The sequence below is a fragment of the Verticillium dahliae genome, genomic scaffold (genome assembly GCF_000150675.1).
Source record: "Verticillium dahliae VdLs.17 supercont1.28 genomic scaffold, whole genome shotgun sequence".
In the NCBI taxonomy this organism is placed as follows: domain Eukaryota; kingdom Fungi; phylum Ascomycota; class Sordariomycetes; order Glomerellales; family Plectosphaerellaceae; genus Verticillium; species Verticillium dahliae.
The window spans coordinates 353,848-378,554 of record NW_009276942.1 but is presented as its reverse complement, the minus strand read 5'-3'; the positions used below and the strand labels follow the sequence as shown (position 1 = coordinate 378,554).

The 24,707-nt window shown below is 56.5% G+C and overlaps 7 protein-coding genes across 7 annotated transcripts in view; 4 read left to right on the top strand and 3 right to left on the bottom strand.

Moving 5' to 3' along the window:
- VDAG_09687 (external NADH-ubiquinone oxidoreductase) overlaps nt 1-653 on the bottom strand; it is a gene marked incomplete at its 3' end in the record, with an annotated part of 2,024 nt that extends 1,371 nt beyond the window's left edge. The window contains exons 1-2 of the mRNA XM_009658648.1: nt 180-653; nt 3-122 (exon numbers count right to left, since the gene is read on the bottom strand). Of these exons, the coding sequence (XP_009656943.1) occupies nt 3-122; nt 180-576 (517 nt within the window). The 5' untranslated portion in view covers nt 577-653. The remainder of the gene's footprint in view (nt 1-2; nt 123-179) is intronic.
- A 4,825-nt stretch (nt 654-5,478) lies between these two features.
- Nucleotides 5,479-7,573, top strand: VDAG_09686 (uncharacterized protein; the record flags this gene model as incomplete). The annotated part of the gene is made up of 3 exons (XM_009658647.1): nt 5,479-6,219; nt 6,271-6,526; nt 6,579-7,573. 3 exons carry the CDS (start codon nt 5,479-5,481, stop codon nt 7,571-7,573), a joined length of 1,992 nt encoding a protein of 663 aa, XP_009656942.1.
- A 1,131-nt stretch (nt 7,574-8,704) lies between these two features.
- On the top strand, nt 8,705-10,293 carry VDAG_09685 (uncharacterized protein; the record flags this gene model as incomplete). Its single annotated transcript, XM_009658646.1, has 2 exons — nt 8,705-9,314; nt 9,371-10,293. The coding sequence occupies 2 exons, from the start codon at nt 8,705-8,707 to the stop codon at nt 10,291-10,293; spliced, it is 1,533 nt and encodes a 510-aa protein (XP_009656941.1).
- Nucleotides 10,294-12,451: 2,158 nt separating this feature from the next.
- On the top strand, nt 12,452-15,080 carry VDAG_09684 (uncharacterized protein; the record flags this gene model as incomplete). The annotated part of the gene is made up of 2 exons (XM_009658645.1): nt 12,452-14,943; nt 14,999-15,080. 2 exons carry the CDS (start codon nt 12,452-12,454, stop codon nt 15,078-15,080), a joined length of 2,574 nt encoding a protein of 857 aa, XP_009656940.1.
- Nucleotides 15,081-16,111: 1,031 nt separating this feature from the next.
- VDAG_09683 (uncharacterized protein) lies at nt 16,112-17,565 on the top strand (the record flags this gene model as incomplete). Its single annotated transcript, XM_009658644.1, has 2 exons — nt 16,112-16,201; nt 16,282-17,565. 2 exons carry the CDS (start codon nt 16,112-16,114, stop codon nt 17,563-17,565), a joined length of 1,374 nt encoding a protein of 457 aa, XP_009656939.1.
- Nucleotides 17,566-18,552: 987 nt separating this feature from the next.
- On the bottom strand, nt 18,553-19,537 carry VDAG_09682 (chitin binding protein; the record flags this gene model as incomplete). The annotated part of the gene is made up of 4 exons (XM_009658643.1): nt 18,553-18,760; nt 18,809-18,904; nt 18,970-19,207; nt 19,263-19,537. The coding sequence occupies 4 exons, from the start codon at nt 19,535-19,537 to the stop codon at nt 18,572-18,574; spliced, it is 798 nt and encodes a 265-aa protein (XP_009656938.1). The 3' UTR covers nt 18,553-18,571.
- A 1,863-nt stretch (nt 19,538-21,400) lies between these two features.
- On the bottom strand, nt 21,401-23,472 carry VDAG_09681 (uncharacterized protein; the record flags this gene model as incomplete). Its single annotated transcript, XM_009658642.1, has 3 exons — nt 21,401-21,625; nt 21,731-23,149; nt 23,317-23,472. 3 exons carry the CDS (start codon nt 23,470-23,472, stop codon nt 21,401-21,403), a joined length of 1,800 nt encoding a protein of 599 aa, XP_009656937.1.
- Nucleotides 23,473-24,707: the final 1,235 nt, after the last annotated feature.

Genomic DNA, 24,707 nt, shown 5'->3' with positions numbered 1-24,707 from the left:
ACCCGTAGTGCACGAAAGCAGCAGGGGCGTAAAGAGGAAGTAGTTTCGGGGCGAGATGACAATGACATTGTAGTTTTCGGTATCGAGCTTCTTCAGGAGAGAGACAGAACCCCAGCCGGTGCCTGTTGCGTTTCAGTCAGCTTTGGTCACATGAATACCGCGGGCATGGTTGCGCATACCGAGGACGACGAGAGTTTTCTTGGTCGGGTCCGCTTCAAATTGAGGCTGGGGGTTCCTGTCGACGTAGATTGTGTAGCCAACTCCGACGGTAAGGCCGATGGCCGACAGGTAGGTCAATCGCCAGAGCCACTTGAAGGTGGTGCGAACCTTGCCAGGCTTCTGGGGGGATGGCAGGGCAGCGGCATCGGCGTAGGCACGCTGGAACTGGCGCGCGAGGGTCGTTTGCCTGGCGATGGAGGGCGCGTGAGGCCTCGAAGTCGGGACAAACTTGAGAGTCCTCTGTGATGACGTCGCGAAAGCCCTTGTGGTCGCAGCCGACGAAAACGAGATCGACGAGGCTCGGGGAGCGAACTGGACAGGACGCAGCGCACTCATGGCGCAGGAGGAAGAAGCCATGGCTTCAATTGGCAAAGGGGAACGTCAGTCCCGTCGTTGGAAAGTAGGTTAACGATGAGGTGGGAGAAAAAAGATGTCCTAAGGAGAGGCGGGCCACAAGAAGAGGGAATTTAGGGTCACTGGACCCAAGGATAAGGCAAGGCAAGGCAGGCAAGGTAAGCTACCTCAAGGTAGGGTGGCCTAGTTAGTGTGACGCCGGGACAGAACCGAATCCTGACTGGACCGGGAGTGCTGGGCAGACAACGTGCTCCAGCAGCGCGGATGATTCTTGATGACTCTTGCCAGCGCCGTCTATCGCTGTGACGCACTGATTGGTAGCGCTTGAGACAGGGTCATGGAAAGGGCCAGGCCGTGGAATTCATAGCTGACGGACCGCCGCGCATGCTTGGCGTGCGCCCTGTTCTTCGCTCTTAATTTTCTCTATTTAAAATTTTGCTGCAGGGAAGATGCAGCGCGATCGCGGAAGGGTAGGAGCTTTGACCACCGGGCCGGCATTTTCAGTAGAGGATGGCTATTTTCTCTACCCTTATAGGCTATTCGCTCTGCCCGACCAGGGTAAATGCATACTAAGTAAGGGTTAAGTTCTATATATAGCTTTATTATTAAGATTAGCTAGGGCAATTATATACCTTTACTTATCTCTTAGATATATAAGTCTCTCGAGGAGTTTCTCGATAAATTCTAAGCTAAAGACTAGCTATATTTAGCTAATAAAGTAATATAAATAGCCCCCTAAGGCTCTATAATTACTAATACCCTTAAATATAATAATACTATTAAATATACTTATTCTAAGCCCTCTAGATATCGCTAACGCTTTATTTTATCTTTAAATAAAGCCTCTATAATACCTCCTTTACTAAGCCTACTACTAAGGGTACTATTATCTCCTTTACTATAGATATATAATACCTCTCTATAATTATAACTAGAGATTATAGTAAATAATAAAGAGGGTTCTAACTAGCCTCTAATCAAAGCTATAGTCTTTCTAATATCCTAACTTATAATATAAAAAGATTAATACTAATTACCTTAGGCCGCTAAGGGCTATTATTACTTATTTAGTAACTCGATTACTTTACTAGAAACTTAAAAGTATAAGAGATAAGTAAAGATATATAATTGCCCTAGCTAATTTAGGTAGTAGAGCTATATTTCTAGCTTATCCCCTATCTAGCGTGCATTTACCTTAGTCGGGCAGAGCGAAAAGCCTATAAGGGCAGAGAAAATAGCCGTCCTCTTTTCAGCAAGGCTATACCTGCTACTACGAATGAGCCGGTAAACCGCGACTAAAATGTCACCAGTATTTACCCGGACCAAGGGGAGCGGCAGCATGTTGTCGCCTAACAGTTACTGGTTCCATCCATCCTACCTACCTTAGGTATCTTGGTTCCTGCCTACCTTATGCAGGTGCGAAGAAGAAGTAGAAGCAGGTGAGCGTGGGCAAGTGCCACGCCGCAGGGGAGCTCTGGTGGATCCAACCGCCCTGCGTGCCTGCCAGTTCTTGCCAGTGTATGACTGGAGCGCTTGCTATCTTCACTGAGTTTTCTGACGGGTTTGTCGCCTATGCCTTACTGCATATTCGGCGCATGCCGGTAATATATCGGAGAAATCTGGTCTGGGTCCACCATCCGGGTTCCGAACCAAGTCCGAGGTTCCTTCTTAGATGGAGTTGTTTTCACTGACAATGATTTAGCTTCGCGATGGTCTTGCATTACGAAGCGTGCTCACAGCTCATCTCCATCTACCTACCTACCGCACCTTATGGTATCCATCAATAACCACATCCCTTCCGCCGTTGTGTGAGTCCTGTTCCCCACACCCGACGTTACGGCTGAGATCGATCCATTACGTACTTTCCCGCAGTTCCCCAATATCACAACTTACACACGACTACCGACCCTTCGCCGAGCCCAAGCCAGATAAGGTCGCTCACGCGGGATGGTGCTTCGGGAATGGCCTCCGCGTCGCGAGATCACCCGGTCCCGTCCCCCGCAGATCCCACTCGCTGTTGCGAGGGTGTCGTGGGACACCAGTCCCGACGAGGATGATTGCTACCGCTGGCCCGGGTTCAAGGTGCTCATCATGTCACCGAGGCATCAGCTACGTAGCATGAGGACTCTGCAGACATATTGTGCCAGCTTGAGCATCGCAGCCGTTTGATACCTCGGTCGTGGAGACCAGTCACAGCTGATCACAAGACACGGCCACCTACCTCGCACTTTGATGCTCCCAACCCACCAGTTCTTGGTTGGCTCGCTGATGATCAGCGTATCCGACCTTGCCCAATGTGACATGACTTCCAGCATCGGTAGTGCCAAGCTACGCGCGTGGGATCAGGGATGCAGGGAACTGCACAAGCTGTGAATCAACACCAGGGCCTTGCTACGGCCACAAAGACTTGGCAATTCGTGGTATCCGCAATCACAGGGCGCTTCGTCCTCACGAAACGAAACACGCGCCTTTCGTCTTCTCAATGAATTCCCTCTTTGTGCGCTTGCCGTTCCACCCGACTGACGGGAGCAGACGCGGACCCAACCTTCGTGAAACATGACCCGGCGGGAACAACGCAAAGTGAAATTCCAGTTGGCCAGCTTTTGCGCTGCGACTGCCCCAGCCCTCATCTGATGCTGTGAAGCCGGACGTGGGCCAGGCTGTGCTTCGCCAACAACATGCAGGCGAGGGGGCGTGACTCGGCTCGTCCCCACCGTGTTTCCAGACGCCAAGGCCGTACCTCAACTGTCTCGAGGCTTGTCCCGCGAGCTTCAGGTTAAACAGACCATAAACCACACAGGCGCCATTCTGAGGAGCGATCCGGAGCCGAGTGCTGGCATGATGAGTCCTCCTGGCAAGGACAGGCCGGCTGTGGCCGCGTGTATGAATGACTCTGCTCTACACTCGGTATTTGGCACGATTTCCGGTAGCATAAGCATGACGTCTGCGAGGGTTTCCAAATGACGGGTCAGTAACACCGCACCCATGGTTCTCGGCAAGATGGCTTGCGCCCAGCCTGCAAGGCAGGGCCACTGACAAATAGATGCCAGCCTGTGTTGCTTGTTGACTGACTCTCTCTTGATAGTAGTGACACGGACGATCGACCTCCTTGGCATCCTTCTCTTACGTCTGACAGCCACCACTGAATGAGAAACTGGAACAGCCTTTGCCCTCTTGCCTCTTGCGTCTCTCGCGAGGGCTGTCGCAGCGGCTACTTACCCTTCTTTTGACAGGCTCGGCGAAAAAAGCCGGCACGATAGGTTCAACCAGGAGAGACGACGATATTGAGCCTCGATGCCAGTCTTCCCCCTTCGATCTCACCCACATTCCAGACCACTGGCCAGCTCGCAGCCAATCACGACGCGGTTCAGCGACAGATCAGACACAGACAGCGGCAGTCGACGCTGGAGTGCACGGGAACAGGCGGGACCCCTTGCCTGGCGGCCTGGTTTGAAACCCGCTCTTCAATGCTGAGACGCAGAGACCCCTGCAATGGTGCAGGAGAGTGTCACAGCGTTCAGGGCCGGCTGCTTCATGCTCTTGGTTCCTTCATTCCTCGCAAGCAACATCGCTGGACGCTGCTGCAGGCGACTTTTGTTCGTGACGGCTCGTGGCACGGCAAGTAGGGCAGTCCTTCTTCTCAGGAGGTGGCCAAACGTCGCCACCCCGGCGCATCTGCCTCGAACAGCCAGCGGTCTGCCTTGAGGTTCCTCGACTTTCGAACGCCCCCCAGCGCGACGCATCGACGCTTTCGAGCTCCTCCCCTGGCAGCGATCTCGTCGCTTCGTCCGGCGAGCACCTCGGCCAGCGCCGACCTGGAAAGGTGACTGACCCTCGCGACAGTTCGTCATTTACCAGTGACACTCCCTCTCAGCGGTCGCCGTTTGGAGCGAGTCAGCTGTGGCACTCAATATCGATCCCTCACTGTACTGCAGACGAGTTGGGGTCTTCAATTGACAGATTGGGCCAAGCTAGCTACATGCAGTCGAAGCCATTGATGACATTGACCCCACGAGCCAAAGCTCTCTCCCTTCTGAGCAATCCGCGTGCCAGAGAACGTTGCTGTTCCACAGCCATGTGCTCGAGCATGCCACAGAATCCACAGAAACTGATGGGAGGGGTGGGCAGCGAGCGACCTAGACGGGGACCTCGACAAACCATCGGCGGATCCGCGTCCGAACAAGATGAAGCCCAGACGTCAAGCTGCAACCCCTTCGCTCGTGCGGTCCACCCCCTGGGAGCCCAAGGTCGCGGACCATGCACCCTGCACCGACTCGCACCTGTTCTGGCGACAATGGTACCTGACTTCTCGGGTCAGTGCCCCCGGACTCGCTGTGTAGACGCATCCCTGAAGCACCACGACTTCGTGCAACAATGCTCTAGATCGCTCGACCAGTAATTGGCTTCCCCGCGCCCGTGGTGGTGCACACGGGCCCGCGATGTTGATCTGATACAAACTGACGTTGCCCTCCCACCGCACCCCCGTCTATTACTGTTGTCTTGCTCTTCTTCCGCTTCCTCCCTTCTCCCTTCTCCCTCCTTTTCCCTATCCACCAAACTCCACTGGGTGTCTGTCTTTTCTATTGTTTTGTCCGTTTTTCTTCACTCACAAGGCCGGCCTTCGTTGTACTCACTTTTGTCTTCTTCATTGAGACGCCCTTGATTGGGACTCATCGACTTTCTATTTACCACACGCCTTTTCCTGGTCTACATTTTTTTGCTTCTGCCCTTCCTTCTCAGTCGTCATCGGGTGCCTCGAATAAGACGACCAACCCCGGACACAACTTGAACTCGACCTGACCAACACCCGTGGTCATGTCCTGTGCCAACCGGTAGCACCAACGAATCACCATCTGCATCTTGACGGCTACGGGAGGCCCGTAGAGCATGATCGAGGGAAAGGAAATGGCACCATTCATCGCAGCGAACGGGCAGAGGCCCGGTTGGAAGAGAGGATCGCCCCCTAGCAACATTCGTGTGCCCGCCAGGAGGATACGGCAGCGAGTCGACGTGGCCGACGGCGGCGGCAACTCTTCTGACGACGAGGCTGGTCCAGTACACAACAAGAACCGCCGCCAGGTGCCGGCCACCAAGACAAGGGACATCATCTCCACCCGCAACGACGACCTTCCCACCCCGGTACCCGATTTTGGCTTGACCAACGACGCCGTTGCAGACGGCTCGGACAGCGACAGCGGGCCCGACAGCCCAACATCGCCAACGTCGCCAATCAACTCGCCTGTCGCTTCTGCACCTCCGCCTGCCGCAGCCCAGCCGCCCGTCACTCTTACCCCCATCAAGCCCCCCGGCCCGAGGCCATCCCCACCACCGCCCGTGAATCCGTCCCCACCTCCACCAGCGGCCCCGCCGTCTCCCACCACGACGCCGCCCGTTGCTCTCCCTCCAGCGGCGCCTCCAGCGGCGCCTTCGGCAGCGGCACCGGCAGTCCTGCCCGATTTTAGCAGCCAACCCGTTCCGCGGCCCAATTTGCCCATCAACGATCAAGCGCCCGAGCAACCCATCGCTGCACCCATCGAGGCTCCCACAACTCCGCCCATCACCGTTACAGCGCCTCCCGAGATTAGGACAATCACGGCTGCACCACCCGCGGGGACTGTGACAGCCTCACTCTCGACCTCCAGCTTTGTAAGTAGTTTGCTACCGCTCTCGAGACTCGAGTCTGACAAACAGCTTCAGTCTTCCACGTCCTCCCTGTCAATTACAACCCAGCCGCCAGCCTTGCCAGTGTTCGATCCCACTGCACCGCGAAAGGAATTGGAGCCGCCCTCGCCGACAACGAGCAAGTCCCGGGATGATACCACCACAAGCTCCACCAGCAGCAGTAACCTTATCACTGGCACCGCTCTGCCTGTCGAGGAAAATGACAGCGCCAGCGGCCGAGGCCGGATGGACCCCAACACGGAACATGCCCTGATTGCTGTCGGGTCCATTGGTGAGTGAAGTGAACGCCACTTAGATGGAACAAGACAGCTGACCGCGACTAGGTTCCTTCATATTTGCAAGCTTCATCATCTGGATTGTTTGGAGGACTGTCAGGCGGACTCGCAAGAAGAGGAGAGAGCGCGAAAGCCAGTTCCCTAACCTCGGCCAGGGACCACCCCCGCCCATCAATAAACCTAGCATCGGCATCAGGTTTGCGGCTAAGATTCCATTCCTGCGTAACATTGCAGCAGCTCGCGGATGGCACAATCTCGATGACGGCGCCGGGCAGCCCCCTCCGTATGAGAAGGGCGGCCGCGGCTCGCTGCGTCTGGACACGGATGTCTATGCTGGCCAGCCCAAGTTCCAGCAGCCAAGCAGCGCGACGTACAGTCTACCGCAGACCAGCGCCAACGGAACGCCTATTACTGTCAGCCCCACGAGCATGGCTCTGCAGCGTAATGACACACTTCGCGCTCAGCAGGGTACCTACCAGTCCGGCGACGGAACGATCGACTCCATCATGGCGAGGTACGGCAACGGCGGCGACATGAGCTCGACGCTTCAGTCCGCTGGTGGCGGTCTGTACTACGTCGGATCGGAGATGGAGATTGCCCGTCAGCAAACAAATGGCTACGGGCGACCAGCCAACCGTGTAAGCGCGATTTCGTCTCTTTCTTCTGGCTTCGGCGATGGCGACATTATCGTGCCTGGCCTGCAGCCGCCTCCTCCCGCTTCGCAGGCTTTGCGATCCACCCAAAACGTCGTGGGGCGCTACTCTTGGGTCAGCAAGAGCGGGAGCAGCAACCGTGAGACGATCTACACGGAAACAAGCGAGGACCTGCCCCCGCGGTTCCGTACGGTCAACAGCTGGGTGAACCAGCAGACGGGCCGCGTTAAGCGGGCCCAGGGTCGCAGCGATGATGAAGAGGACGTGCCACCCGTTCCCGGACTGCCAGCGGCGCTGGGCAAGAACATCATGCCACCCGAACAACAGTTCAACATGATGATGCCCGACGGAGAGGAGCCCAGGCGCCCCGACGACTACCAGCTGCGATGAGCTGTGTCATCGTTTTCTATGCCGGAGCTTGCTCTCCGTTGACACACTTCTTTCTGTTCCTTTTTCCTCTTTTCACACACACACACACACACACACACACTGCGAGTACATTGGACCTCGCACGGGGAAGAGAGGAGAACCTAATTACCAGACCCGACATGATACCACTTCGGATGCCAGGACAAAGACGGATGCACTGGAACGCTGTGCCAAGACGCGTGGACGTCTGGACTTTTCCGTTTAAAGCCTGGGGCTTGGAGAGATCCTGATGTCGTCTACGTCGATCGGCCAGACCGCCGTGTCCACCAGCATATACATCGTACAAACAGCATAGCATGGCGCGAGGGGAGGATGGCAATGTGTATACGGTCGAGAGATAGCAGGCAGATAACAAGAAAAGCACATGACACCCTGCTCCCGATCTTGATTGCATTGTGATGCACATGACATGTTGGCAAGCTGAGATCTTGCCTGAAAGACAGCGGTCCCAGGTGAACCAGACACTGCACAGCAATCGTGTTTCTGCTTTTGCAGATGCTCACGCGTGCCGGCGCAGGGGTAGTGAATTGGCTGGCCAGCGAGGCCGACCCTTGCTCGGATGGCTGGCTACCTTTCCTTTGAGACTGAGAGTAGGGAGGCCCCACTGTGAAACGCGGCCACGATGCGGCTCGAGGCTGACGGCTGCACCGCCTCTCCATGGTTACTGGACAGGGCCCAATCAGAGAAGGGCGGGATGCCCTGCAGCGGCTTGGCGCCTACCCAAGCCTCGTCATGACGACGCACTACGAATCCCAGGCCGCGTGGGTTGGTGGGCTGCACCTGGAAACACCATCTGACAACAGGACTGAAGTTGATAGCCTGATCACTTCCATTATTTTTTTCTATTCATCCATATTCTTCATACCTCACCGTGCGTCCATATCATATCTACCTATATATCCGGGTCACGACTGGGATACTCACGGAAACGGAAGCCTGTGGTCAGCTGCCTCGAAACCGATAGGAGCCGACATCAGGCTGCAGCAAGCACCAGACCTGCTGGTCAACTTCATCCGACAAGAACCTCGAACCGACAACCTAGACTTGAAAATAAGCTGACATTGTGCAAAATCGCCGAGTCTCCTCTTCGCCATGCTCGACGAAAACTTGCCGAGTTTCCGCTTCCAACCCTCCTCCGATTCGCCTCTCAACACAGTCCTTTACTTCTCCCACAATGGCTCCGATCCAAGTGCGCAGTATCTCCTGATGCGCGCCGACCCGGCAGTCTCCGCATCCAAGAACAAATACGCTGTCGCCCTCGCCGACGTGTCCTCTCAGTCCATCATCTACGCCGAGGTTCTTGTCGAGCCGTCGTGGTCGCAGCCAACGCTCTCGACGGCCGAGATCCGCGCTCAAAATGGCCAGCCGCCCCCGCCGACACCGATCACCCCAGACACGGTCACGCTGAACCTCTACAACCCGGACTCACATGTCGTGATTCGCTCGAAGCCGGGGTCTTGGGGCAAATCGGACAGCTGGGAGTTTGAGCTTCCTGAGCAGTCGTTCCGCGCGCCCAGTGCCAGCAAGATCGACCTCGACGCTGGCGAGCCTCCCATCAGCGACCTTGTGCCCAAGGCCGTCTTTCGTTGGAAGAAAGAGTCGAGGCTCGGCAGGGAGATGACGTGCTATCTGGTGGGCAAGAGCGTCGGCGGCAAGAAGAGCAAGGAGCCTGATATTACGGTGGCCATGTTCAAGGAGGGACGTCACGACAGCACCGTTACGATTTACGAACCCAATCTGCGTCGTGTCGATGTACAGGATCAGAAGGGACTCGAAACGTGTTGCTTCTTGGGGCTGAGGTCATTCGTGATCTGTATCTCAACCCAAAGATGGATCCCTTCAACGTTTCTAGTGCGCCACCCTTGGCATCTTGCGGACGGCAAAAGGACTCTCGCGGGGCGTCGGCATCTCCCGGCACCGCGGCACCAATGTCTGGGGCCATTGGTGCCCCTCCGCCGCAGCCCACCTCCTACCAGGCGCAGTCCAATGTGGTGCCATCACGCGACGCTCGCCAGCAAGACATCGACGCTGAGACAAAGCGACTTCAGGCCATGGTGGCTGAGGAGGAACGACAAGCTCGCGAACGGGAACGCCAGACGCGCGAGCAGGAGCGCCGCGATGCTGAGGAGGCGCGACGTATCAAAGACATGCTCAACAGGGAAGAGGAGGAGCGACGCCGCAAGCAGGCCGAGGTGGACCGCGAAACAGAGCGCCTACGGAAGCAGTACGGCGTCAACGCGCAGGGGTTTGCAGCAGCCAACAGCAGCCTGCCGCCCGAGGCCCACGCACCGCATCTGCCGCCGCGGCCGGGCCCTGGTGCGACGCACTCTCACGGTGCTGGCAGGGGAGGGGGCAGCCCGGGACTGTCGCCATACTTTTCGAGCAGCGCACACGGCCACTCGCAGCCCCCGCCGAGACCCTCGAGCGCCGGCCCGCAGACCCCCGCCATGTCGGGGGGCAGCAGCGGATGGTGGAAGCCTGGGCCGTCGACGCCCGGGGGAGGCGCTGCGACTACGAGCTCAGGAGGTGCGGGTAGAGGAGGCAAGAAACCGGCCAACCCGCTGCACGGTTTACTCAACGGGCACGGGCCGTACGGGAACGCGGCGGCGAGCGTCAGCAATTTCTTCCACAGCGCGGCATCGAAGCAAGAGTGCAAGCTGACGAAGAAGCGCAGCATGTGAGAGACGGGCGCGAGCTATTAAGGGGGGGGGGGGGTGGGATGAACTTTTGGGAAGCGTTTTGGTTTACCGCGTGCATACATGGCTCAGCGTTTGATTTGGCAGCTGCACACCTTACGTTTACGCATAACGAATTCTATCGGAATGATCTGGGTCTTTGTTTATTAACGTCGGTTGTATTGGCAACGTGACCGTATATATACGGTTGGGCCTTGGTCAGAGGCTTCTCCCATTGCGAGGTTTGTCTTATTGATGGAGCCGTGCCATGAAGAAGCCGAAACGCAAGTCATGTTGAACCCCCCTCCCCCCCAGTGTTGTTGACCGAGCCCCGAGCTTCAGCCCCCAACTCATCCAGCCGGAATGGGCTCTGACAGTGATGGGAAGGGGCCCACTGGGAACAGCAACACGGTTGCAGGCATGATCGATCACGTGGGGCTGGCGTGCTCTCTAGGAGATGGACCCGGGCTAACTGACTGCCCGGAGACTGTCCGGGAGCACATGGACATAAGAAACTCCGTAGCATTTCAATGGACTTGGTGAGAGGGCCCAGCGGGCATGCCACCTACCTGCCAGGTACATGTACATGTACCTGGGTACCATACCACTGGCGGTCAGGCAGGCAGGGAGCTAGTGAGGCAGATGTGTGTGTGCCTGCCGCGAGTGTCGACCTGAATAATGAGGTAAGTTTAGGTAGTATAAATTCAATGGGAAGGTTCGAACAGCGCCTTGGAACAAGGCGGGTTTTTAGCTTGGGGCCCCCTTTGCCAATGCCTAATCCCCAGGCCTCTCGCATTAACTTAGTGTTCAATCCAAGAACATCATCATTGGGGATCGCCCAGACATGAATTTTCATTTCCTTCCACAACACCTCATCCCCAGCCCCTCCCTCGCTCTCCTCACCTCTCTCTCTCTCTCTCTCTTTTATTTCCTTCTATCTTCCTCTTTTTTTTCTCCCTCTCCCGGCATCGCGTCCTTGACACGTACAAGCACCGTTCATGATCCACGGAACCCGTTCAAAGACATCGCGCTATATTGCACTGCGTAATTGAACGACGCTACTACCGACTATCTATAACGGTACCTGCGTGCCTTTACGCGAGCCTCGTCGGACCGAGGAGAGCACCTCGCTTCCTAGGTACCTACCTACCTTGGGTGGGTGGTATTATGAGACTGCATCAAGGAGCTAGTTGCGCCCCATGGCAGATTATCATTGATAGCATTAGCTCCTTGTCATTACCTCACTTCCCACCTCGAAACCTCACGGATTCTAGCTTCTCCATTGTCGCCTGACGCTGGTACATCAAACAAATCCCACAGTGGCAGCTCCACTTTCCCACCCGCCCAAGCCGCCCACTGGAGCGAGTCCCTCACACGGCATATCCTCACCACCCAGAGACCCCCGTTGCGCGCGAGGCCATCAGCCGCGTTCTCGAATCAGGCCTATATTATACGCCTTCGTCACTACCTCTGCTGACGACAAGAAGAAGAAGAAGAAGAAGAACGACAACGCTGACGACACCCTTTACCTGCCGAGGCCGGTGGAACAGCACAAAATTCTGTCAGCCACGCTTCGTTCCGGAAACAATCGCCTCACGGCTAGCTGTAAACTCGTAACCCGCCCAGACCAAGAAGGTAATGCAAAGTCTGGGCTACTTGACGCCTTCACGCTTCACCCTATCCGTGTCAGCCGAGAATAGCGTTGTCAATGCTATCCTATCCTATCGCACGCCACTCTTTCCACCTCCCGCCAACACCTCCCTGACTAGGGATTACCTACATGTTTTCTCTTGCGCCATAACATCCCGACCACCCATCTATCTTTTTCACCCCTTCTCCCCATCCTTTGCCCCTAGACGATCGGCTGATGTTTCCAGACGTCTCAACCCCCCATCTGCCACCAGAGGCCTCGCAGCACGCTGACCTCGGACTGCCATCGTGCCCGCCACGTCGGCCTCATCCTAGCCCGGCCATTTCTTCACCCGACCGGTTGGGTCAACCCACCCACCACCCACTCACACCTCCTACCAGCAGCTCAACTCCGGCGGTGGCGTTTCGGCCAACATCTGCTTCCGGCTCCCCCCCCCAAAAACCCTCCGGAACTCTCAATTGCATTACCAATTCACCTACATCCTACCTCACACCCTCTCAACGCGCGCCAACCATGGCCGCGGCCGCAGATGATGCACCCCCCAGCATGGAGGTTGAGGGTCGTTATTGGGAATCTTTCAATACCGCCATTGCTGAAGAAGACCAACGCCTGCTTGATCGGTTCATCGAAGAGACCAAGGACCTTCGCAATGAATTGGCGAGCATGCAGCGCGATAAGGCGCGGGCCGAAGAAAACCTCCGCCAGATCAATCTCGCTTACCATAACTATGAGGAACGGCTCGAGACGAGGCGTCGTGAGTTTGAGCTCCAACAGAGAGCCCTGGCGGCTGAACGCGCAGTCCGACGTGCCAAGATGACTGCGTGGTTTGGCTCGCGCGGCACCTCATCACACCCTAACCCATCCAGCGATGAGCATGTCGACGTGGCCCTTGGCGATATCACCAATGGTATCGCCGTCAGCACCCGCCGCATCAAGGACGGCAGGACCAGCCTACCTGACGGACCCCAAGCCGCCGCCGCCAACGGGGCGGCCCCCAGATACCACCATACGTTTGCCGCAGCCAACAATGTAGGCGCCACCAACGATATCGGCCAGCTCGATGATCTCACGGGCGTCGAGGTTTTTGACGGCGACGGGAATTTTGTCGCGCCCGTGAGGAGCATCCCGGCACAGAACGCAGTGGTGTCGCTGCTGTTGGGACTGCCAGTCAAGCGTCGCGTCAACACGCGCCCTGGCCGCACCTTTGATCTGGACAAGTTCAACTCTATCTACGACAAGCGGTACACGTATGCCAACGGCCCCAATGCGAAGCCGGCGAGGTGGACCGCCGTCATGCTGCAGGCTACAGGCGACGTGCTCGAGGGCGCAAAACGCTGCCTTAACTGTACCAAGAACCTGGGCCCCTTCGATACGTGCATCATTCCACGTGGGCCCAATTTTCGCAAGTGCGGCAATTGCGAGTGGTCCAAACAGCCGTGCCAGATGCCCGCGGAAGAGGCCGTGAGCGACGAAGATGACGACGAAGCTCGTTCGACGCCAAAGACGGGCGTCCAGGAGGATGTGACCCAGTACACCGCGGCCGCACCCCAGGACGACCTAGATGATTCGCGGGATGACAGCCCTGCCCCTAACGCGCTGCGGAAGCGACCAAAGGGCATCACGACTATTCAGCAGCAGCAGCAGCATCAAAACGTGTATCACTGGCAAGGCGACAAGACGCCCAAGCAGACTTCTCCTGAGGATGACTCGACCGAGGAAGACATGGAACCCATCACAGCCAGCAACCTCGTGCTGCGTCACGACGGCGTCGTGTACACCCACCCTGAATGTATGCAAGGCGTCCCTCTTGTGAAGATTGACCCGAGCCATCCGTACTGGGAGCCCGACTGGGAGCCTGATCTCGAGAACGCGGCTATCCAGCCCGCCTTGGAGTCGTGGCGTGTCAAGCACGAAGCTGCGCTCAAGGGAAACACGAGCAGCAAGTTTCAGGTCGGACGCCAAGTCAACCGTGGCGAGACGATTCTCAAGTTCCTGAGGCAAGCCGACATCAGCCCTTACCAACTGTTGAGCAAAAAGTATGTCAACTCGCGCCTTGTCGGCTACGATACGCTGTTCCGACTCGCCGATACCTTTTTCGTTCTCGAAAGTTTCGGCACAATGGACATCACTCCTCTGGAATGGATCCGGCACCGGCTGCATGAAGTCATTCAAGAGGAGGGCCCGCACTTCAAGCTCTACGCCAAAGTACACAATTTCTACCATGACCGCAAGCTGGAGGCCCTTCGACTGGCAAACGGGAAAAGGAGTATCGGCCGCCCTTCCGGTATGAAGATGTCGGGAAAGAAGAGGAAGAGTTTGAATGATACGCCCATCAAGGCTATCGTGCCTCCGGTCGGAGCTGGCCCTACTTTGGTCGGCCCCCTTCCCGGCTATGATGTTGTCGCGCAAGTATCAGCGGCGGCGATGCATCATGCGCAGAATCTCAGCGCCGAGTCCGAGCAGGAACGGCCGTATAAACGGAAACGAAAACCCCTCGTCAATAGTCGCAACGGCACGCCTTTGAATGGCGAGGACGAGGGCGAGGGCGAGGGCGAGGGTGACTATGACTTGCAGTATGACGGATACACCGATACGGACGACTACAGTGGCGATCAGATTAGCAACCACGATTTCTGCTTGAGCTCCGTCAAATCGCGCATCAACACAACGAGCACATCTGTCACGCAGTATTGGCATTGGGTCGATATCGAGGGTGGCACAGACGATGTTTTTGAGCACCAGGTCTTATCTGACTGCAATCCGCCGTCGTGGGGGTTGTACTCTAACCCGGTCAACTTTCACTTCACGCCGCAAGACGTTGTGGACATTCAATGGGCGGCCGACACGCGCAAAGTGGTTGTGCGATGCCGGCCTGGCGTCGAAAAGGACGAGCAAACCGGCCAAGAACGCGGTGACATGATTGCCGATTTTGCCCGCGAGCGCACCAAGCGGCGATTCCTTGTGTTCTGTGAGAAAAGGGGAATCAAAATCGTCAAGACGACGAGGTTCGTGTCTCCTTGTCCTGTCATTTCTGTGCTCTTTGACTAACCAGACTGTTAGTGACGCCATTGAACAGGCGTGGGAGACTACCAAGTCGCCCTTTGTTGATCCCGTCGAGGCTTCCGAGTTGGAGATGGTCTGAGAACGCCGTACTTCACCGCTTGCCTTGGACCGGGCAGCTATCTCAGATTTGGGGGGTAATTTTTTCATACTTATTTCTGGTGGAGGAGATACCCGAGGCGCGCAATCAATGGAGGACAACTTGCTTGCGACCGGCGTTGCCATGGGCGTGATTGACTGGGCGTTGATGGTTCATCTCAAGAGACAAAGTTCTTTTACAGCATTTGTTCATTTTGCGCTGGACTCGAGCCAAGCAGCAGGGACACGGCGTCAACATGGTTATACGAGCCTGGCTCGACAGTGTATAATTAGGGCAGGCTGCATTACGGTGACAGCAGGCCGGCAAGCAAACCAACTAGAAACATTTACAGCGACGCGTATGCATTGGCCCGAGTTCCTATGTCTCTTGGCGCATTGGAAGGACGAGGCACGCCGGGGTGAACATCTCCGCGCACTATCGCTTGTGGCAAATGTGCCGCGGCATCATTGCAAATGACCCCCCAGCTGACGTGCGGCGCAGCAACAAGTTTGCCTTCCCGACCAAGGGAGACGAGGCTCAACTGACGACGTACTTAGTTAGGTACATAGGTTGTCGGTCGTTCAGTCTACTCGACGCGGCGGGTGAGCTTTGTTCATTGAAAGGTCGCCAGCACAATGGACACGCTCAGGATGCAATGCAACCGTCTAGAGGAGTCTCTCGAATCCATTGCAACGAGCGTGGAAGAGTTCTCAAGTAGGCACACGACATCGCATGCCAACCTGGAGCCGCTCGTGGCTGAGCTCTCTGAACTACGACGGTCCACCGCAGCTCTCCGTGACAAGGCCGCTTCTTTTGATGACGGCGCCACGCCCATCCCAGATGACGTGTTCCGTGGCATCAAGATGGTGCCGGCCAACTGCGTCGATCATGTCCTTGCTGCGCGGCAGACGCTCGAGGACCCAACCCGCCAGCGACACGACTGGCAAGGCATCGTGCCAATGGACGTTGATCGACTGGTGAGGCCGCTCGAGACCGGTAGGCGGGCCTTGGACGTGGCCGTGGCCGGGCTGGACATGGCGACGGGCGTCAACGAGGCTGAGCAGACGGGTGACTCGCCGCCGTACGCAACGACGTCGATTGTGCCCGAAATCCTCTACATCAAGGTCCGCCTTGCCGAGGATCGCGACCGCAACGCCAATACAGTGCAGGCTGTGGTGCTTACCGAGTTCCTCGAGCCCTGCAGCGCTTCGCCTCGCAGCATTCGGGCAATCTCGTGCCCCCGCCGATCGAGCAGCGCCGCAGCAGCAACGTGGCTCTATCCGAAGCGGCCTCGCTCCCCGGTGGCAGCGGCAGCGGCAGCGGTGGTGGTCTGGACTCATACCAGGCCCCGGACGACTCTACTCGTGCGCCTTCGCCTGGCCTCGACGGTCTGGACGCCGGCGACCTCGGCCGCCCGACGCCAGCCTACTCGACCATCAGACTACCTCCGGCACCGCAACGTATGGACCTCCGCCACGTCTCGCGCCTGCCGACCCTCGAGTCTGAGACTCTCGGCATCGCCTTTGACGCCACGGCCCGCGTGCCCCGCGTGGCCGTGACAACGTACCACCATCGCGTGCGCTTCTTCCACATGAAGGTGCCCGAGGGGCGGGAACAGATGGCGGGCCGGTTCAACCTCAACGGCACGTCCATGTGCCTCTCGCCCGCGGGACCCTTGATGGCCGTGGTGCAGGAGCACCTGGACAGTCTGTCGACATCGGCGTACGAGCGCCTGGAGCTGTCCAGACGGCAGGCGGGCTCGCGGGAAACGCTGCATGACGGCCGCACGTTCCTGGACCCAGAAGTCGTCGTCTTTGACTATGCAAAGCAGACGTATCTCACGAAGCACCTACGCTGGCCCGGCGCCAGACCCTTTGCCTTCTCGCCGAGCGGGGCGCTGCTTGCCGTCCGGGGCGTCCTGGGACGCGTCGAGGTCTGGGACGTCGCCGGCGGAGGCAAGGGGGTCGGTGTCGTGCGGAGTCACACTGAGGATGTGTTCGAGGCGCGGTTCACGGCCGAAGGCGACCGTCTCGTGACCATGAGCAGGGACGGGACGCTGCGGGTGACGAGCACCACTACGTGGCGGGGGACAGCCAAGCTCGAGGTGGCCGAGTGGAAAAATCCAGTGTTTCTCGCCGTGTCAGTAACTGGCTCCGTCGTCACCTCGGTCTGGGGTCGGAAAGTGTACTTGTGGGATCCGGATACGGGGGCCCTCGACAATTGGTCTCTTGATGGGCCTGGGGGCGAGGGGTGGCCGCTGGCGGCGAGTCCCGATCTGAGGTTCCTGTGCTGCCGGACAGAGAATGGCGCTGATGTCAGGGACATGGCGACGGGGAGAGTGCTGTGCAGGATGGGTTTCGGGCAGGGCTTTGCGAGCTCGGCGGCGTTCAGCTTGGACAGCAAATATCTGACAGTTGGCCGGGCCGTTGGTGGACATCATGTGAGAGAGGCCCTGGGCAGGGTAGACTTTTGGGAAATCATCGAGTAGACACCTTTGATTCTTTAGGGGCTGACGGAAAAAAGAAAAGCATGATTCGCATTGAGCATTACGAACGTGTCGGATGGTCAGTCTATCGGCATGGAACGATCCATGCTTCTGCCCCTTTCTCGTCCAGAGCTCCGAAGAATCTAATAGTCCGATACCTGCCAGGCTTGCGTCTCCTCCATGTACCATCAACGAGATTATGCGACCTTGACGAATGTCAGAGTGAAGGCAGCTTCATGCGCAAGTTCCAAAGCCAGCCTGGCATCCTGTCCCACAATGATCTCCAGTGGAGCCGCACCATCCAGCTCTCGAACAGCATGTTGCACCAAGCGGCTCCTTCGCACAAGTGGCACTGCCATGGCTCGGGCCACAACGACCATTCGTGGACGGAGGGCGAGCGGTAGTTGTTGGCGCGGATGGCGTGGTGGTAGTCGTCGCCGCGCCCGGGCTCGAGGCTGAACACGTCCCGAAGCCGATCTGGCATCCCGACCCGCAGTGCGCGGATGAACTACCACACCAGCCGGCCGATGAGCAGCATGTAGCTCCAGGCTCGCGAGCGCAGGTCTGTCTGCCCTGGTTTACGCCACAGCGGCCATTGGTCGTGGCAGGGAGGGTTCCCGTGGGCTGCGCAACCGAGGTTGTGCGTGTCGTGGCCGGCGGGTTCGGGGTGCCGACGGTGCGATACCAGTTGGCTTTGGGGTCACCGAGACACTCTCCGACGGTGACGGCGCGGAAACCGTTGCGCTGGAGCGAGGCAAGCATGTAGTCCGTCAGGTTGTAGACGCTCTGCTGCACGGGGTCGTGCTCGATGTGAAGGAACTTTGCAGTGGCGGGGTTGGCGTCCTCCACAGCAGCGTCCCAGATGTCTTTGGAGCCTTGTATAGCTGATGGACTACTGCGAAGATAGCCCTCCGTGTCAAGGTCAAAATAGGTTATGTGATAGCCAAGCTCGTTGAGAAGCGTCTCACACGCGCCGTCGCACGCAGAATAGGGGGGTCTAGCTTGTTAGTTAAGCGTTGTAAAGGCCGCAAAAACGACAGTGGTCATACCTCATATAAGTCGGAAAGTAGCCGAACAGATCAGCCAGGGCGATCTCGAGGTAGTTCATCTGGTTACGGAATTTGGACTCGGTGAGTGTCGTCAGACGTTGGTGGGACCAGGTATGGCTCGCGATCTGATGGCCCTCGGCAATCATGCGCTGTGATCCGTCAGCTTGGCAATCAAAAGACACGAGAAGTGGCCTCACCCGAAGGAGTCCTGGCCACGCGGTGTTTGGGTCATTGATTTTGCCCTTTCCCAAGTTGTTGCCTGTCACGTAAAACGTCGCCTTGGCGTTGTAGGCCTGGGGGAAAATGGTAAGCGACATGGGTTTAAAATGATCTATCACAGGTCGCCGCTCAACCTTACCTTGAGCTTGTCGAGCAGGTCGTCGGTGTAAATGTAGGGCCCATCGTCATATGTGAGGGCGATATCACCAGGTCGCGTGCAGCGACGGACCGATGTGCCATAAGGTACGCTGCCGACTTTGGGCCGCGGGACATTCTTCGTCTCAGGACCGCTGGGCCGGATGTTGGCATCGCAGGCTGGTCCGTATTCGATCTGACAGGACGGCGCTGAGCAGTAAAGATATCCCTGACCGCACCATCTGGAGTCTATCCGTTAGGGCCAGCACTGCGTGGTGGGAGGGTGACAGTACTTACCCGGCGCTGGAACAGCACATACCGGCTTCGCACGAGGTTCCAAAGTCTATACCACATCGTGCACCCAGTCGCTTTTCCAGGGTGACGGTGGTCTCTGTCTCGTTGACATTTGCATGCGACTTGACGGTTGCTAGCCTGCGGTCCTTGGCTTGCCGCCGGCCAAAGCGCGCAGTCTGCAGGGTATCTCGACCCTCCGTCAGGACAGTGTCCAAGGCTTGTCCAGCAACGGGTCCTGCCAAGCTCGCAAGAGCGAGGACAACTTTGTCGCCACGCATGGTTGTATGATGGGCACTCGCGGTGTATCTCCCGAAGCCAATGAATCGAGCAAAAAAGGGGCGACCACGAGATCGAGAATTCAAACGAGTACCCAGCCAGTAACTCAGAACTTTGAGGCCGAGGTAAGAGCATTTGCATCAAGAAATTATTTTGAAAAGACGGGTTGGAGACAAACCGAGATTCTTGTTCGACCAGTCTGCTACAAGAGCCCAAGTCAGTCTAGCCAAGGCCTAAGAAAAAGCAACAATATATCGCGGTTCTATGTATAAACGTAGCAGAGCATGGGCCGAACAAAGAGATGAAGGGCGCCATGCTTGCTCGTGATCCTCGTGGCAGGGCGGCTGGCTGAAGCAGAGCGAAGCAACAAGGTAGCGTCGGCTGAGCAGCGCTGACCGAGGCCTCAGCTCGGTTCCAAATCGGCTGAAGATTCAATGCATTCTTCAGCATGCTCTGGGCGCAAAAAAAGAAGCAATAGTCAAGCCACGAGGGTAGCCAGAGTCACTGGCCACCACAGCGGAAGCCTGGGACGACAACATGGCGAAAAGATCATCAGCCTGTGCTGGCTCTCATCCCGGTTGGCCGTGAGTCAGCCCCACTCGGGATAGATGTGTTCTCAACCGCCATCAAGGGCGATACGAGCGATGCGGCTGGTACAGGGCTGGGCTATCATGCGGTGATGAAAGAGACAAGGTCAAGGGGATCGACATCGGAAAGAAAACACTGTTGGCTTGCACATATTGGCTTGGCACTGGCCTTCCAGTGGCTGTCCACTGTTCGTATAGGCAGCTCATCCCCTAATGCCGGCAAGGTGCGCACCGAAGATCAGCGCCCCTCAGCAACGTCGACCCCCACCAAGGTACCTACAGGTGTGCTGCCGATTCTGTGCCTGCAGCACTGAATGCAGTGAAACCCGCCCCGGGCAAACAAATACGCCAAGGGTCAACTCAATTGAACCCCTTTCAGATAACCGACTCTTGCTCATTGGACCCCCCCTTTCTCCAACCCAGCCCCCCTGAATCGGGTCGCTGCAGCCGCGCCCGCAAACGATCCAACCTTTTCTCGACCTCACATCATTGCAAGCCCTGGCGACATTACCCGCTCGGAGGTTGAACAACACATACATAGAGCCGCGGCCGAATGGCGGCCGGCTGGTCACTCGTCCCCCCTGAAGCTAGTGATGCTGTCTCACCAACAAAGCACAGTTCGAGGGTTTCGGTCTCGGCGCCTCACAACGGCAAGTGTCGCACCCGAGGGCTTGCAGCGGCGTGTTGTTTCTGCTGCACGTCCCCTCTCCTCCAACAAGAACTTCTAGCACGTAACGAGATGGAGTCTATACGAAGGCCACAGTACAGCTGATCTCGGAAAACAAAGGCAGAGATGCATGGCGAATGAGCTTCCATTGAGGTACTGCAGCTGTTGGCCGTGGCTGTTATACCCTCGAGTACTATCTTTGACTTATGTCTGTTGCTTGTCGTGGCCTGCCCACTGGATAATGATGCTTTGCAATTGCTGGCTCTCGGCGCTATGAGAAACCGGCCCAAGTTGGGCTTCTTCATAGAGACATCCAAGCGATCCGCACGAGCAGGAAAAGAAAACGTCTTGACTATTATATCAGACCAAAAAACAAGCTTTACTGTAATTAAAGAGGCCCCGGTCTGTTGCAGACCCCCACATGGTTCTGTCTCGATCGGCCGTCCACGTCTTGGCTCATGCTCCCGTCGTCTTCAGCCTTGTGCAGTGCAGCTCCGCCCGATTTTCTATGCAGTGCATCAAGGCCGGGCCATATCCCTCTTACTGGCGTGAAAGAGACCCAGGAGGGCCATCAGAGCCCAGAATTTTTGCTGTACTGCGCATTCATCAGTTTAATGTGTTCCACGGCCACCAAGGCCATCCCCCTTTTCGCCTTCCGGGTCGATGACCTCGCGTGTCTTGCCCCACTTGAAATCGTCCGAGTTGAAGAGCGAGTAGACGAGCACAACCACGTTGCAGAAGGGCGAGGTGATGAAGTGGAAAAAGTACCCGACAAAGTACTGTGCGCTCTCGAACCAGTTGCGGGGGAGCCAGAAGCCAATGCAGAGCGAGTAGAACTAGGACGAGTCAGCAAACGATCAAGTCAAGCAAAAGCAGCCAAAGTTTACTCACGTAGCGGCAAGCTAGAATAGAAATGAGAGTCATGAAACCGGATCTTTTACCAGTTCATCACCCCGCTCGATCAATATGAGGATCAGCTTGACGACGGCCGCCATGATGAAGGGCGTGATGAACCACGTCAAGACCGCGACGATGGACTGAAGACGCTCCACAAGAATGATGCCTGGGCGAAATATCATGACAAATTCGTTGGTAATGGAGCCCAGCGCCCAACGCTTGCGCTGTGACAGGAAAACGGTCCAGTTTTGAGGGACAATGGTGAAAGCCTTGGCACGGAGCGCCTGGGCTGTCTGTCGCTTGGGGAAGAGGCTAAATATGATGCTCGCATGGATAGAGTCCTCTGAGTAGTTACCCATGATGTGCATCGTCATAATGTCGTTGGGCTTAGGGCAGTATCCGAAGCGTTCGCGCAGAACCTCATCTCCGAACGTAGCTTGATCGACCTTGATGAGCTGGCAGCAGCCTGGAAGACAGTTGACTTTTCCCGTGATGCGTGACTGGAAGAGACGACGAAGACCCTGGGTTTGGGAGTACTCGACGGACTGGTAAAGAGACCACAGACCCCAGTTGCTCCCGTCATAGTCCACGCACACGTGGCCGCAGACACCAACAAGCTTGGGGTTTTTGCGAATTTCGCGGATCATTTCCCAGATGCAAAACTGGTCAAACACCGTGTCGGCATCCATACCCACCAAATACTCAATGTGCTCCAGACCGTGCTGCATAAAAGCGTTTCCGATATATTCGAACAGGTCATTGTTGAACATTGTCATGACATTGGCGGATCGCACTTGGTAGTGGTAGATGAAGGAACGCGCAAAGCACAAGCTGTCGCGTTTGCCTTGGTTGTAGCGTTTGCCGACGAAGACATACGGTATTCCCTTGTAGAAACCCGTCTGAACTTTGGTAGGCATGAACAGGCCATCGCGCGCGCGGTAGCCGTTTTCAAACGTGCGGGAGGGGCCAGGCTCGAGGATGTCCTCCAGGAGATACTGCTGCGTGGTCTTTTCCATGCCAGGACCCTTGACATTGCCATCGACGACGATGAAAATGGTTCGCGGGTGGTCGTCGATATTCTTCTGTGCGATGAGAGAATCCAGCGATCTGGTCAGCTCGCCCAGCGTCTCGTTGTAGCAAGGCAACAACATGACGAACCGCTCTGGGCTCTCGGGCTTGTTCTCCTTCCGGAAAATCCAGAAGCACAAGACACGCGTGACTAATGTGTGCGCAACGATGCACAAGATCATGATGAACTGAAGCATGGTGTTCGAAGACAGAAGGATAACAAAGAGGATCCATGCTTGGTAGTATGTGAAGGCGACGTAAATGAGTGCGGCGTTGATGCAGCAGAGTCCGATGAGTAGTGACCACTTCTGAACCCGAAGCAAAGACCTTGAGACGACCTTGAGCTCGCTGTCAGAGTCCCACCGTACCTTAGCCTCTTCCTGTTGGACACAGGACTGGAAGGATGCACTTGAGTCGGCGCCGCGAGAGAAACATGAGGCAGGACCTGACGTTGGCGTGCGTGCTCCGAGTGGAAGATCATCCGGACGGAAGCCAGGACCAATAGACTGGTGCCAAATTAGTGGCCATGCGAATGCTGAAGGATCGATCAATTTTGTCTCACCGAGGCCGAGGACTGCTGCCCGCTGGGAATGTGTGTAGACAAGCTGCGGCGGCCTTGTGGATTTGTTGCAGCGAGATAACCGCCCTCCATCTCAGAAGGGGACTGTGGGATAGGAGGAAGCGGAGGGCTAGACCTCGCGACAGTGGTGCTAGCCATGGCGAAGGCGGAGCAAAGTTTGGCCAGTAGATATTGCGAATCCACGTGTAAACCTGTAACCGAGCAAGTATCGAGGATGAATATACTTCTGTAGGAGGAGGGGAAGATGATAAGTCTATGTGAAGAATACAATAGGAGACAATGAGGAGTAACGAGTGTGTATCCCAATGCCGAGGATGGACAAAGAGGGCTCCCTGACGAGACAGATAATCTGGCAATTTACGGCGGAGGACGCGAGGTAATATTGCAACCACGACGGTTCAAAGAAAGGGGCTTTGACAACACGAGCACGGACATAACCGGAATGGATGCTGCAGACGTCGCTTCGGTCAAGCGGCTTCAACCCTGTAAGGTGTTGACAGGTATTTGAGCCGAGTCCAAGCCACCAAGTTAAACTTGACAGTGGTGCCTCCCAAAGAAAGCATGGAGGATGGAGATCCTAGACACCAATGCAGAAGAGTGTCTCTCAAGAATGGGGTAGAGTACATGTAGATGCTTGTTCACGAGTCAAGCTGAGATGAGAAAGTCTGGCAAGCGGGTGATCTACTCACCTGCCGTCAGCTGAACAACAATTAGACCCTGCAAGACTTGGTTCCGAACAGGGAAAATCTGAGATCGACACTGATGCAATTGATCGGATAGCAGTACGGTCTATCACATCCCAGTGTGTCGGTGAACTCCAGGGCTGATCCAACAAGCTGGCCATGCGCTGGCACCCTTCCCGACCTATTGACCGTCCAGCCTTTCTACCCTTGCACTGGTGCTGGCTGCTATAGCTGATGGCGCTGTGTGCAAGCATATGCAGTAGTGCCCGAGATGGTCGAGTTCGAGGTCCGGGATTAGGTCCGGCATGTGCAACAGGTACACAGAACGCGACATGAGGACGAGGATCTTGACCCTGGGAGACCGAGGACGTGGGCCAGGGTATGCCGGGTATGTGGTCCAGATACCGTTGCATCGCTGACAGTTGTTGAGCAAAAGCAAGCCAAGACAAAGGTCACACGGCCCCATGAGACGGAGCAATAGGACTTGCACAGCACAGCAAACAAAGGGAAAATGGCCCATGCACCGGGTTAATACCCCGAAGGCGGGCTGACGTGATGAACCTTTCGGTGCTTCTCCGTGCCTCCCCCACGAACTTGACTCTGATGTCTGATTGGAATATTTCCCGTAAACGATATTTTGTAAACTGTGTGGATTCGGTCAGTATTTGCCGATACTCAGGCGTACTTTAG